The sequence below is a fragment of the Nuphar pumila genome, chromosome 6 (assembly GCF_984573655.1).
Source record: "Nuphar pumila chromosome 6, dmNupPumi1.hap1.1, whole genome shotgun sequence".
NCBI classification, from domain to species: Eukaryota; Viridiplantae; Streptophyta; class Magnoliopsida; order Nymphaeales; family Nymphaeaceae; genus Nuphar; species Nuphar pumila.
In genome coordinates this window covers 101,825,350-101,837,388 of record NC_143254.1, presented here as the reverse complement: position 1 = coordinate 101,837,388, position 12,039 = coordinate 101,825,350, and the positions used below count along the sequence as shown (strand labels likewise).

Below are 12,039 nucleotides of genomic sequence, written 5' to 3'. Positions count from 1 at the left end.
GGGTACAAATATGATAATCCCAAACGTTAACTCATGATGGTCCAAATTGTTTTTTTTTGAGTCGCCACGGTACGGAAAGCCTTCGTTTGGGAGTTTAATTTTATCTGTCAGCCCTAAGCGCATCGCCGTAAGTCACGGCGGTTCCGCACCAAAACCCAAGTTACGCGTAAATATAAAGGCAACTCGGACGCACGGTAGAACAGCACGAACCAGAGCTGCTTGCGCTTTCCCTCCACTGGATTGATTTGATCTGCTCAGAGATGCCGATGGAAGATGAGGGTAGAAACCGAAGAAGAAGAAGAAGCGGCGGCGGTGGCGATGGTGGTGGGAAGAGGAGGATTGGGAGTGGCGGTGGTGGGAAGGGGAGGGTTGGGGAGGTGAAGGGGCGAGAGCGTTCGTCCTACTTCGCTCGAAGGGAGGCAGCGAGAGTGCTGCGGATCGTCCTTCGTGGGGACGCACAGCAGAAGGCCGTTGCCTCCATCAAATCCCTCGTCTACAGTCCATCCGTCAGGAACAAGAAGGCCACCTTCGCCCTCGTCTGCCAGACCCTCAAGCGTAACTCTCTCTCTCTCTCTTGTCTGGTATTAGGAAAGATTGAAGCTACTCATCTGCTCAGCGGTAGATGGTACCTTTGTTATGATGCATTGCAGTAAAGGGTGTGTTGGGTGAGGATAACTCAGGAGTTATAGGACTCAAATTGGCGTTGAAACAATCTATGGGCGCATTTTTATGATGATTTACAAGGCAACAAAAGTGTGCCGACATAGATGCAAGAAGAAGAAAGGTTGCTTGTGTAATGACCCGATCCGGGGCCTCTCGAGCCCGGGTTCGTGGACGTTAGTTCTGAGAGGGAAATTACTCAATAATCTAAAAAACAGTTAAAAATCGTGCAAGAATTTTTTTTCTTTTATTCAATACTTGAAGGTCCATACATCCATTTACAATATCATAACCATCCAAAGACAAAAGAAGCATCAAAAGTAAAAGAAAATCATACTTCTGATGTGGCTGAGTCGTACTAAGTCCTGTGAGTGGTGGCTGCAGTCCCTGAACCTACAGTTGCAATAAAAAGAAGGGAGTGAGTCTATAACACAATAAGATTCCATTTACAAATAGAAACGACCGTTGCAACTGTAGTGAGCTCTAAGCTCCTAGTCTTAGTTTAGTTTGCTACTTATGCACACATGTTAGTTATGAGTTTTACCCCCTTTACCGCATCTCTATTATCATTTCAAACAACTCTTCTACTCTAATCGGCTATTCCGGACATAGCTTCCTCGGGCGTAGCAACCCATGTAGACAACTCAGAGTTTACAATGTTGGTCAGACTTATGAACCTACTCACAAACAACGTAGTCCAAACCGGCCCAGATTACAGACACAGGTGCTGCAGCAGCTCGCCGGTTGCAAGCCGGGAGCGAAGGGACTCAAACGGTAGTTAGCCGAAGAGCCAGGGTGGCTATACTTTCCCCCAAGGTGTCTCAAGGAGCTATACCTTCCCCCAAGGTGTCTCAAGGAGCTATACCTGCCCCCAAGGTTTCGTGGTTCATGCTACATCCTACATGTGTCTAATGGACAATGTTTTAACCCCTAAGGGTCACCTAGAAACGTCTGAGATATTCCCAGGTTACTCACGAGGTACACACCTCAACATTACCCTAGACCATGCCTCTTAGTAGAGTTCCCATCACACACCGAGTGGTCATCCTATAGACAACTTTTACTCAACATTCACATCTTGAATTTAGTGCGTTATACAATCCTCAGTGTATATCCATTAATTACTTTTAACACATGTTTACATGTTTGAACTGTTAAGGATGACAACCCACTACAGATTAATTCACGACACTTACAATGCCCCTCCCAAGGCATAAGCGTGACATTTCCCAAGGTAATACCTACCCTGAGACTCTGGAACTCTACCTCAATTTTCACATAACACATCAATCTCATACATGCAATCATGTCATGCCACTTTTATTTCATAACTCAGAAAATATGATGATCAGGTTTAAGCATTGCACTTGAACTTTATAGATTCCTAGGCATGCAAAACAGTGTCTCTTTATAATAAACAAAACTAACATATTTAAAGCACATAGAATCATATATAAAGATGCCTAAACTAATTAGCATGTGTTTTAATCAACTAAGGAGGAATTTGCAAATGTTCACTTACCTGGAACGCTTAATTTCCAATTGCAACCCTTGATCTGAAAACAACGAATACCTCGTATCATCAAAATTACCAAAACACTATTAAACTTAATTGTCAAACTCTGACTCCATTTTGTTCACAAATCCCCTACTAATAGATTCTACCCAAGCAGTAGAATCCATGGATTCAAGAATCACATGGATCTGACTTCGGGCACTTAGCTATGCCTTGTATATTTTGTAGGCATATCAAGGGCAAAATGATCTTTTTGCTCTTTCAATGACCTCTATGTCATCTTTACTTCATGTTACTTTAAGATTCACACTCATAATAACATTTGATCACTCAGGTCCTCAACTCAACTATGATTTGGATCATGGATTCGGTATTCTTGATCCAAACCTGCTTGAAAAGGGTTTGTCTGGATCTAAATCAGGTCGTCTAATCGAATCCATTTGAGTTTTGGGTCCAAATTGAGATCCAAACCCGAATCCAATTTGTAATGGAAAAATCGAGTCTTTGCTACTTTGATTTTTTCACCGCACTCTATAAATCAATCGCACCCGCATCTTATTTGTCTTGGTCTAGACTTAGTCGGTCTGACCCATATTAGGTCTACCTTTGTTCTGGGCCGAAACAATCCACCATTACAAACCCGACTCGGTCTGCTAACTACTTCGGACCCGACTCGGCCCGTATAGACTAATACGGTCTGCTGTCACAACGCACCTATCCACTTCATCTTTTTTTTTTTTCTACAACAGTTCCGACAACATCATTGTTGTCGAACTGTTGCAACCTCTGCCGATGGGCCGGTGCTTGCGGTGATGAGGGCAGCGGCCAGACCTCCTGCCTCCTTGCGGCAGGCGGTCCTCCCTTCCCCGTTTTCGTCATCAGTGGTTGACAACAGCAGAGGGAAAATCCCTCAATCATTCTCCTTCTTCTATTGAAATGCAGGGACAGGGTTCTCCCTGTCCCTGTTTTTCTGCAACTCGCCGGCAGCTGTGAGGTTGCCGGCGACCCCCGTGTTTAGACAACCAACGAGAGGCAACAACAGAGAGGAAACCCCTCTGTCGTTCTCCTTCTATCGCAAAGCAGGGACAGGGTTCTCCCTGTCCCTATTTTGTTGCAACTCACCGGCAACTGTGAAGTTGCCGGCGACCCCCATGTTTAGCCAACCAGCGAGAGGGAGATGCTTACCTGACGGCGACCGACGACAGCTGCAACACTCCTCCCGATTCTCCCTTCACGCTCCCTCTATGCTCCTCGTGTGATCAAACAGGGAAATGAGAGGAGCCCCCCCCATGACTTTTATAGCCATGGGGGGTTTGGTCGGTTACCCCCTCCCTCCTTCTGCATTAACTGGGGGCAGCCCGCTTTCTCTCCCACGATTTGCTTCGTGGGAGAGGAAGGGGCGTCGTCCCTCTCTCCTTCCGTAACCCCCCCACGATGGGGGGAGCGTTACAGCTTGCCCATGAGATACATGTCTGAAGTCGTTAGCACTGAAAACTAATAAGCCATAGTTGGTGTGGTTTAGGTTTGACTTGATAAAGGGAATGATCAAGATCGACACTAGAGCATGCCTTTAGGACGATCTGGAATGATAATTTTGCTAATAGGTGCTCTGCCACGGGGCCAAAAGAACCAGGAGAGGACTGTGAGAGACACAGAGGGAAGCAACATGAATCAACGTTAGCAGTGAAAGGAGAAAGCAGGCTTGTAAGTTAGAACCCTTGTTTCGTGTATAGTTTTGGTAATGGTGGTCAGAGACGGTACGATAAAGTGTGACCAAGTTTCTGTGGTACTTTTGAAGAGTATCGGCGCATTGAAAGGCTCAGGGGATGTGCAGATTGAGATCTGTGGATCTTCAGTGCATATTGCACATGTCGCACTAAGATCAGAATACAAGAGAGCCGTGTGATGGGTTACTATCCGGCATGATTTGTCGACAATGTTGGTGAAAGAAAAGAATGACAACCATCGTTTCACTGGACTCTTGGTCTCTTCATTTGTGCAATGATAAAGGTCCAAATTGTGCTTTGAGCACATGCTTATGCTTATCAGCATGTGGGAGATGCATGTGCTTGTTACCCCAAGCAAAATGTTATTTGCATTGATGTTTATGTCAGCATTCTTATACATATGATGATTTGGTACTCCATTGTAGGAGTAGTGAGAGAGGACGATACACTATGAGTGTACAGGTAAGAGTAGACATTGAGCCGCATAATTCAATGAGCTTCAGGTGCCTAGTATAAGGTATTTTAGAATTGGGCTTGAGGTTGGTTGTCTTTGGCCCAAGCCCACTTTAGGAAGTATTTGGCAAGTGCTTACAACTATACTTAGATTCAATTGGCCCATTGATATAGGTAATTTAGCTTGCTTTAGACCTGGCATGATTGAGAAGAAGCCTAATAATATCTAAGTTGGGCATAGTTGGTCTTATATTTTGCTGGCCCAGTGAACACTTGGTGCTCCGACATGGGCTTGGTCTGTGTCTACCTTGCATGCAATGCTTGACATGTACATAGTGCTATCAATTTTGTAAAAAGTGTATCATATGATGTATCAAAGGGTTTAAGATATGAATTCGTTGACCTTATTGCCCCATATTGTAAGCTATATGAAAAAATAATTTAAAATAAATTAAGAATTCTAGAAAATTTGGAAAATAAAAATATTAAATTTGTTTGAAAAAGTATTTTATAGCAAAACAAAGAAATACATATGAGGAAAAACTACTGTTGGTATCCATATCATTTCCAAGATGATGCCAATGAAGGCTTTGTATTCAACCTCATTGCTTGATCTTGCCATGAGACTCGTTTTCTAGTGTTTGGATCTTTGGCCCAATTTGCACTTGGGTAATTGATGATTGATTTATTTCTGGATCTTTCCTATGGTGAAAAAGAACATGCCTGCTGCCTTTTATGTATAACATTATTCTTTTCAATGCTTTTACTGTTTTACATGGACTATAATGGGAAATTATAGAATAAAATACTTAACTAGCTGCGTATGATTTATTTGCCATGTAATGTAAGATTGAAGAATTCTAGCTATACTTCTATCTCTTTTTGGTTCCTTAAGTGGTTCTCCTTTGTCTTTCAATAATCATTTGTTCATTGCATATGGCGTGTCAGTAAGCTTGCAATTTGCATTGTTGAACCTTTTGAGTACATCCATTACATACTTTTATTTAGATATGTTAATTTATTTTTCTGATCTATCACCGACAATGCCAAGCAAATATCATAATTCCCTTATTTCCTTTGGAATCCTTTATGCAATTTTAATTTTGTTTCATTTTTAAGAGATTTGGAGCTTCTTGTGAGGATTACGTCATCTACATATAATAACACTATCACCATACCTCTTTCACCATGATACTCAAGTAGTTAATAATCAGTTGCTAACATGGGTATGCTACAACACCCTTCGTACCTGTGTCAACATGGCTGAGTACGGGTGCAAGTGTCGTGTGCATACTCGGTGCGGTTTGGGTCGGGTCAGATCCATTTTGACGTTGACTCAATCCAAACTATCCATACATTTTTTTAGGTGGCCTTTGACTTGGGACAAAGGGTAAATACACTCACATCCTTATTGTTCCCTTGTCCTGACTCCCTTCTCTTGCATTCCGACTATTGGAAGCCTCAACCTTGACCTTGGGCGAGGTTTTCCGGTGGGGAGGAGGTCAAGCATGAATGCTTGTAGTGAGGAGGAACTTCGAGAGAGAGAGAGAGAGAGAGAGAGAGAGAGAGAGAGAGAGAGAGAGAGAGAGAGAGAGAGAGAGAGAGAGGTAAGGGTTTGGGGTTGAATTAAAACCCAATCCAAACCCAAACCCCTCCCTTTTCTTTTTCATCAAGAAAAGAGGGGAAACAGGAGCGCACCTTCCTGGCTATAGGTTTGGGTTTGGATTATAACCCAATTGAGACCCCCCATATACGTGTATATTGTTAAGATACACATATACGTGTGTGTGTGTATATATATACACATACATATACATATACATATATGTGTTTATTGTTAACCAAAATACCCCTAATGGGTATTTCGGTCTTTTCTCTGTAATAGGTGTCAGCCCATTAGGGGCTGACATTTCTGTATTTTATTTCATGTATTTATTTTTTGTCTTTTTCATTTTTCACCTTTTGTCTTTTTCAGATTTGATGGGACAGCTCCATATAGCTGTTGGAGCTGCCCCAACAGCTATATTTATGACCGTTGGGTGCAGCCCCAACAGCCATGTAGAGCTGCACCCTATTGGCTTCATTGTATTATATATTGGCCTCTTGTGGCCTTGTATTCCCAACTCATTCTTGAGTGCTTCTATGCAATAACAAGTTTGTAGACCCTTGTGTGGGTGGTTTCGTGATTCAATCAAGTATTTTTACTTGATTGAAAGTGTGTTCTTGCATGTGTATCGGATTCAATCCACTTCATTACATATATATATATTTATGTATATCTATCTATCTATCTATATAGTTGTATCCTTGCACCTTCAATTTTAAAAAGCGTCGTACTATACTGCTGCCGTACTCGAACCTGAACTTGTACTTATGTGACAGGTTACTACTCTCATGAGTCCTCTTCCTTTTAACATATGATAAAAGCTCTCAAACCAAGTGGGGACTCTCAATAAGCTTAATGCTACATTTCTATAGCTGTGCAGTAAATGAAGTGAATGTAGAGTATTGGCGCGTTGAAATGCTCATGCAGATGTGCAAGTGGGGACTCTCAAAAGATTTCACTTTCGGCTAACCCCAATGGCCCAGTCATTACTTTGATCCTAGTCTCCTTAACTACTTTCATATTGATTTTTTTTTAAAGCTCTATCTCGAGGGGTAGTCTTGATGGAGCTCCTAGGGTGGTTGATTTCCAGGCAGTGTTTCTTGAGAAGGTAGGGCAACCAAAAGAATGGGAGAGGTACATGTGTTATCAGTAGGGGTGGACATTGGGTCGGGCCGGTCCGATCCTATTTGAAGCCCATTAGGTCTGGACAGGCTCGACCAGACTCAGGACTGCCAAGAGCCCGACCCGACTCTTCTCAGGCTTGTGCTCAACCTGAGTCTTTTCGGGTTCGAGTATTCAAGGCCAGCCGATACCCGCTGACAAGCTCGTTTTGGGTAAGTCGAAGGGCTATGTCGATTGAGTAAGAAAGCTGCTTGAAAAGGGAAACTGGACCCTTTTTCGACCAACACACACACACACACACAGAGAGAGAGAGAGAGAGAGAGAGAGAGAGAGAGAGAGAGAGAGAGAGAGAGAGAGAGAGAGAGAGAGAGAGAGAGAGAGAGTTATGACGGAAATGGTGGTTCCTTTGTGCACCCTCGAGTTGTTGTCGGTGTCACCGCCGGTCGGCTCCTTTCGGATCCGCTTCCCCGACTTTTGATTCATACAGAGAAAGAGAGGTATAATCTGTTAGAAAGGAAACAAAAGGGGGGGAACACTGTTTACCTCCTGCGAAAGGAGAGAGGTAGAGGGGCACATGTCTCTCTTTCGTTCTTTCATGTCACATCATACTAGCCAGATTTGATAACTGGTCATTTTACTTTTTTTTTTTAAATGTTTTGGCTGTAAAAGGTGGGAGGATGAGGCACACTTTTTTAAAACTTAAAAAGTTTACTTTTTAAGCATTAACTTTTATCGGACCCATAAGGGCCCAACTCATGCCGGAACCAGTGCTCGAGATCGATCCAATGTCTTATGGGGTGGGGGCTCGGCCTGAGTTTTTTCTGGATAGGTCATCACAGTTGGTCCGAGCCTGACCTGTTACCTGAAAAACTTGACAGGTACCCAGCCCATTGTCCACTCCTAGTTACCAACAAGTACAAGTTGCATATAGGTCTACTTGGAATGCTTCCCCTCCCAAAATGGATATTGATGTCAACAATCTAGAAAGGTTAAATTGATGTATCCTGAAAAATTATGTATTTTATTTCAAAATGGAGTTCTAATTAAAAAAAATGAGCAAAATCTTTCTTGATCCCTCTTTTTTGATGATTCACTGGATATTCTTGTTAGAAGCTTGAAGAATTTGAACCCTCATGAGTGGAGACATCTCTATGTTCCTTGAACATGTCAACATAGTTCTTTTATTAATTCATAATATTTGGATAACATTTGATGTTGCCATGTCCATCAATCCGGTTCTACATAATAAGACTAAACATATAGAACTAGATAAGCACTTTGTTCATGAGAAAGTTGAGAATCAGGAGCTAGAGAATAAATTCATATTTGAAGAAGATCAAGTAGCTAATCTGTTCACTAAAGACCTTTCTAAACATTGACATTGGCGATTGAAGAACAAACTGTTCATAGTCCTTACCCATCCATAGGTTGAGGGGGACTGTTAGATATTATGTTTGTTTCGGTTTGTAATTATATGTATGCATGTGTGGTTTACTGTATGCAATAGTAGACTTTTAAAGAGTTAAAGGGTATTGCTGGTATTCTTTCAGAACCCTAACTATTGTAAACAATAGAAGCTCCCAAGGATCAAGACATCTGGGCGTTCAATCTATTGAAACTCCCATGCTGTCGCCAGCTTCTTCTCGTCCTCCCAAATACCATGAATTAACAAGGACATTTCTCAACTTATTGATGAATGGGAAGCAGAATTGAAAGACTTGCAACAAAAGTTTGAAGATGAAGGACAAGATAACATAAACCATATAAAGATAAACTGAATACGCTTGTTGCCTTCAATTATGCTGAAATCAAATGGTGTTAAACAGATAGAATTAACTGAATTTGTAGGGGCTACCAGAGTAGTCAATATTTTCACCTAATGGCCTCAATTAGCCATAATCACACCCCAGCCATGAGAATTTGAGACCATTGGGTTGAGGGAGAAGTATTCTGGAGTATCAAATTACTTTAAGTAACTTGGGCAAGACATAGGGTTTGGTGGGTTCACTGATGGATATTGCAAAAGATTTCAAGTTTCAAGTGACCTGCGGAACAAGCTTGAGATCGCTTTTCTGGTGGCTGGGATGAAATCTGCTCTTTGGAGGATGGCAAGCCATAAAGCTTCTAGACCCCATCCTCAGAGGAGTTCTTCAAGCTGATTTGTAAACAGCATCATAGATGAACTATCGGAAATTTTCATGAACAATGAGGTTCTAGAGGAACTTAGTTTATCAATGCTTATCTTAATATCAAAGAAATCCAATGCTGAGAATATTTCTTGAATTAGATTTATCTATTGGTGTATTTTCTTATTCTTGATGAAAATCTTTTCTGAGCATGTGAAGAATCTTATGGATGCAATCATCTCTTTCAACCGGCACACTTTTGTACTTGGTGTAGGATACAAGAATTATCCAAGGGAGGTCACTTATCCTTTGCTAGACTAAATTCATACTCCAATTTTTGCAAGCCTGCTTTCACTGTTAAACCTCAGTTATGACATTGCAAATGTAGAATATTGGTGAGTGGTCTTTGTGCAACATCAATATCTAAAAATGCCTGCATTTCCAATCGTTTTCATTTGAGAATGCAAACTCTAGTAATATAATTTAATACAAAGTATACAACTTGATTGGCTAGCTTGCTTGTCCTTTTCCCTTTTCTATTGAATGCTATACCTATGAATTGCTATGAAACCAAACTGCAAGAGTTAATCAGGACTTTGAAATGGTTATCCTTTTTGTTAAGCTTTTATACAACAACCTACAATTTTTGTGTTTGCCTTTTATGCTTTTATGCTGCTCTTAGGTGCAATTCCTTTCCAATCATTTGGGGCAAATTTTAGCATCAGCCATAAAGTTTTTCTGTTTCTTTTGGTTCCATCAAAATGCCCCCATATTTAGACAAAACTATTTGTATAATTGAATCCTGAAGTACACCTAATTCAGAAAGGCATCAGAAGGGCCACTTATGGCAACAACCTCCTCATAAAAGCCTTTTATTTTTATTCCAAACAGTGATTAACTGTTTCATTATATTCCAAATAAATTTTCTTTTTGTTTATCTATTTTTAAATTTCAGTGGACAAATTGTGAACTAATGCATGGTGATTTCCTCTTGAGCAGATCTTCCGCTCTTGAATAAAATCTTGGCAGCTACTGATATTTTGACCGGCAAATTGAAGGTATAAGAATTTTAGGGTATCTGGTGACTAGGAAAAAGCTAATGAGTGTGTTCATGAGTTTTCTACTCATTCTTTGCATTATAGTTTGAAAACTTTATCCTTCAAAATTCTTATGCAGAAAGCTTCCTATCTGAGGATTTAATTATTTGATTGCTATCACTCACTTCTAGCTTTCGTTCTCAGAGACAGGAAGAACTTGTCTACATAATCGCCTATGATATTCTCTTTGGACAGGTGATATACTTCTCAACACTTTTGCTCTAAATAATCTTCAAGTTTTATTAATTCAGAGTCTGATATTGGCTACTAGATCTGTTTGAACTTGTTTACCTTTTCTTTCTGTGGCACATATGTAAAGCTAACTAGGATACAACTTTTTGATATTGATAGGAAGAGATTATTTGTAGTGTTGGGAAGCTAATACCAGAAACATGATAATGATCCTTTTATTCAGAACTTAAACATGTTTTTTCATTTTCACTAAAATGACTAATAAATTTGAGAATCATGACTTGGGGCTGATTAAAACATTTTCACATTGTGTAAAAAATTTATACGAGGCTAGTGTTCTTAAATCACATCCTACTAATTTCATTTGTAACTACATTACCAACATATGCATCGGCAATCCAGCCTTATGGAAGATGGTAAGACTACAATCACACAATGTCCACCTCACATGGTGCACCATGTATTTTTGGTCTATCCCCTATACCTAATCACAAGAAAGGATTTGTGTTTCACTCGAACTAGTTAAAAGTACTCTCAAATTCTTGATGAAGGGACTAAATGATAGATTGGTCAATGCCTGAAGAATCCTCTATCGAATGAATTGCAAGGTAAATTGTAAACCCTTCTTGTTGACATGTAGGCGTAAGGGTAGGTTCCATAGTGAAACCTGAATTTAGTGCTATCAATCAATTGGCTGGAACCCTGAGATTGAAATGGATAGGAATTCATAATAAGATATACTATGGCTCTGCTGTTTTCAGCTCAATGATGGATGAAATGGGGTTTTCAAGGACATTGAGACACTCTAATTGTAACAAATTCTTTGGTTTATGAACACCAAAGAATAAAACTTTTGAAATTGAAATTTAATGTAATTGATGGCAAATTTTAAAAGAAAAAAAACTCAAGTGAATATGAAATAGGTAAATAAGATCATAAAAGAAAATAGATAAAGTTAATGACACGTGTGTGAAACTCATTCGACTATCTCCATGAAGTGTCGAGTTGTGTTTGTGAAGTTTCCTTGTGTCGTGTCGACACAAGATACACATGCTAAGTGAAATGTCTATGTGACATAGTCTATAGGGATTCCCATACTATGGAATTCATTTCCTACTCTAAGGAAAAGTGATTCTTATTAGATGGGAATCATGCTTTCCTGAAAAGGGAAATGTGTTTCCTTTTGCAAAGTAAACATGTTTACCCTTTTAGGGAAATGCACTTCCCCTCGTGTTTTGGGAAGCATTCTTTTCCCTATATCGTTACTTTTGGTAACTCTGGTCTATCACTAAGTTGTCTATAGTTTTTGCAATAATACTTGAATGCTTCCAAATGGATGGGGAGACAAATCTATTGACGTTTTGCAGATTGTTATTTTGATAGTAATTTTACTGACTGGCCTTTGTTTCTTTGTTGGCATAAATCTTTCCTATAACATCTTTGTACAATAAATTCTCGTTATACACAAAAGAAAGCAGTTTCACAAATCCGGTAACTTATTGATCTTTATAATACTTATTTTAATATGTTTGGATTTGAA

The 12,039-nt window shown here is 40.1% G+C and overlaps 1 protein-coding gene across 1 annotated transcript in view; it reads left to right on the top strand.

Moving 5' to 3' along the window:
* The first annotated feature begins 260 nt into the window (after window positions 1–260).
* Window positions 261–12,039, top strand: part of LOC149835440 (S-adenosyl-L-methionine-dependent methyltransferases superfamily protein) — a 46,643-nt gene continuing 34,864 nt past the window's right edge. The window contains exons 1-3 of the mRNA XM_090009584.1: window positions 261–555; window positions 10,210–10,268; window positions 10,452–10,502. Coding sequence (XP_089865710.1) covers window positions 261–555; window positions 10,210–10,268; window positions 10,452–10,502 — 405 coding nt within the window. The remainder of the gene's footprint in view (window positions 556–10,209; window positions 10,269–10,451; window positions 10,503–12,039) is intronic.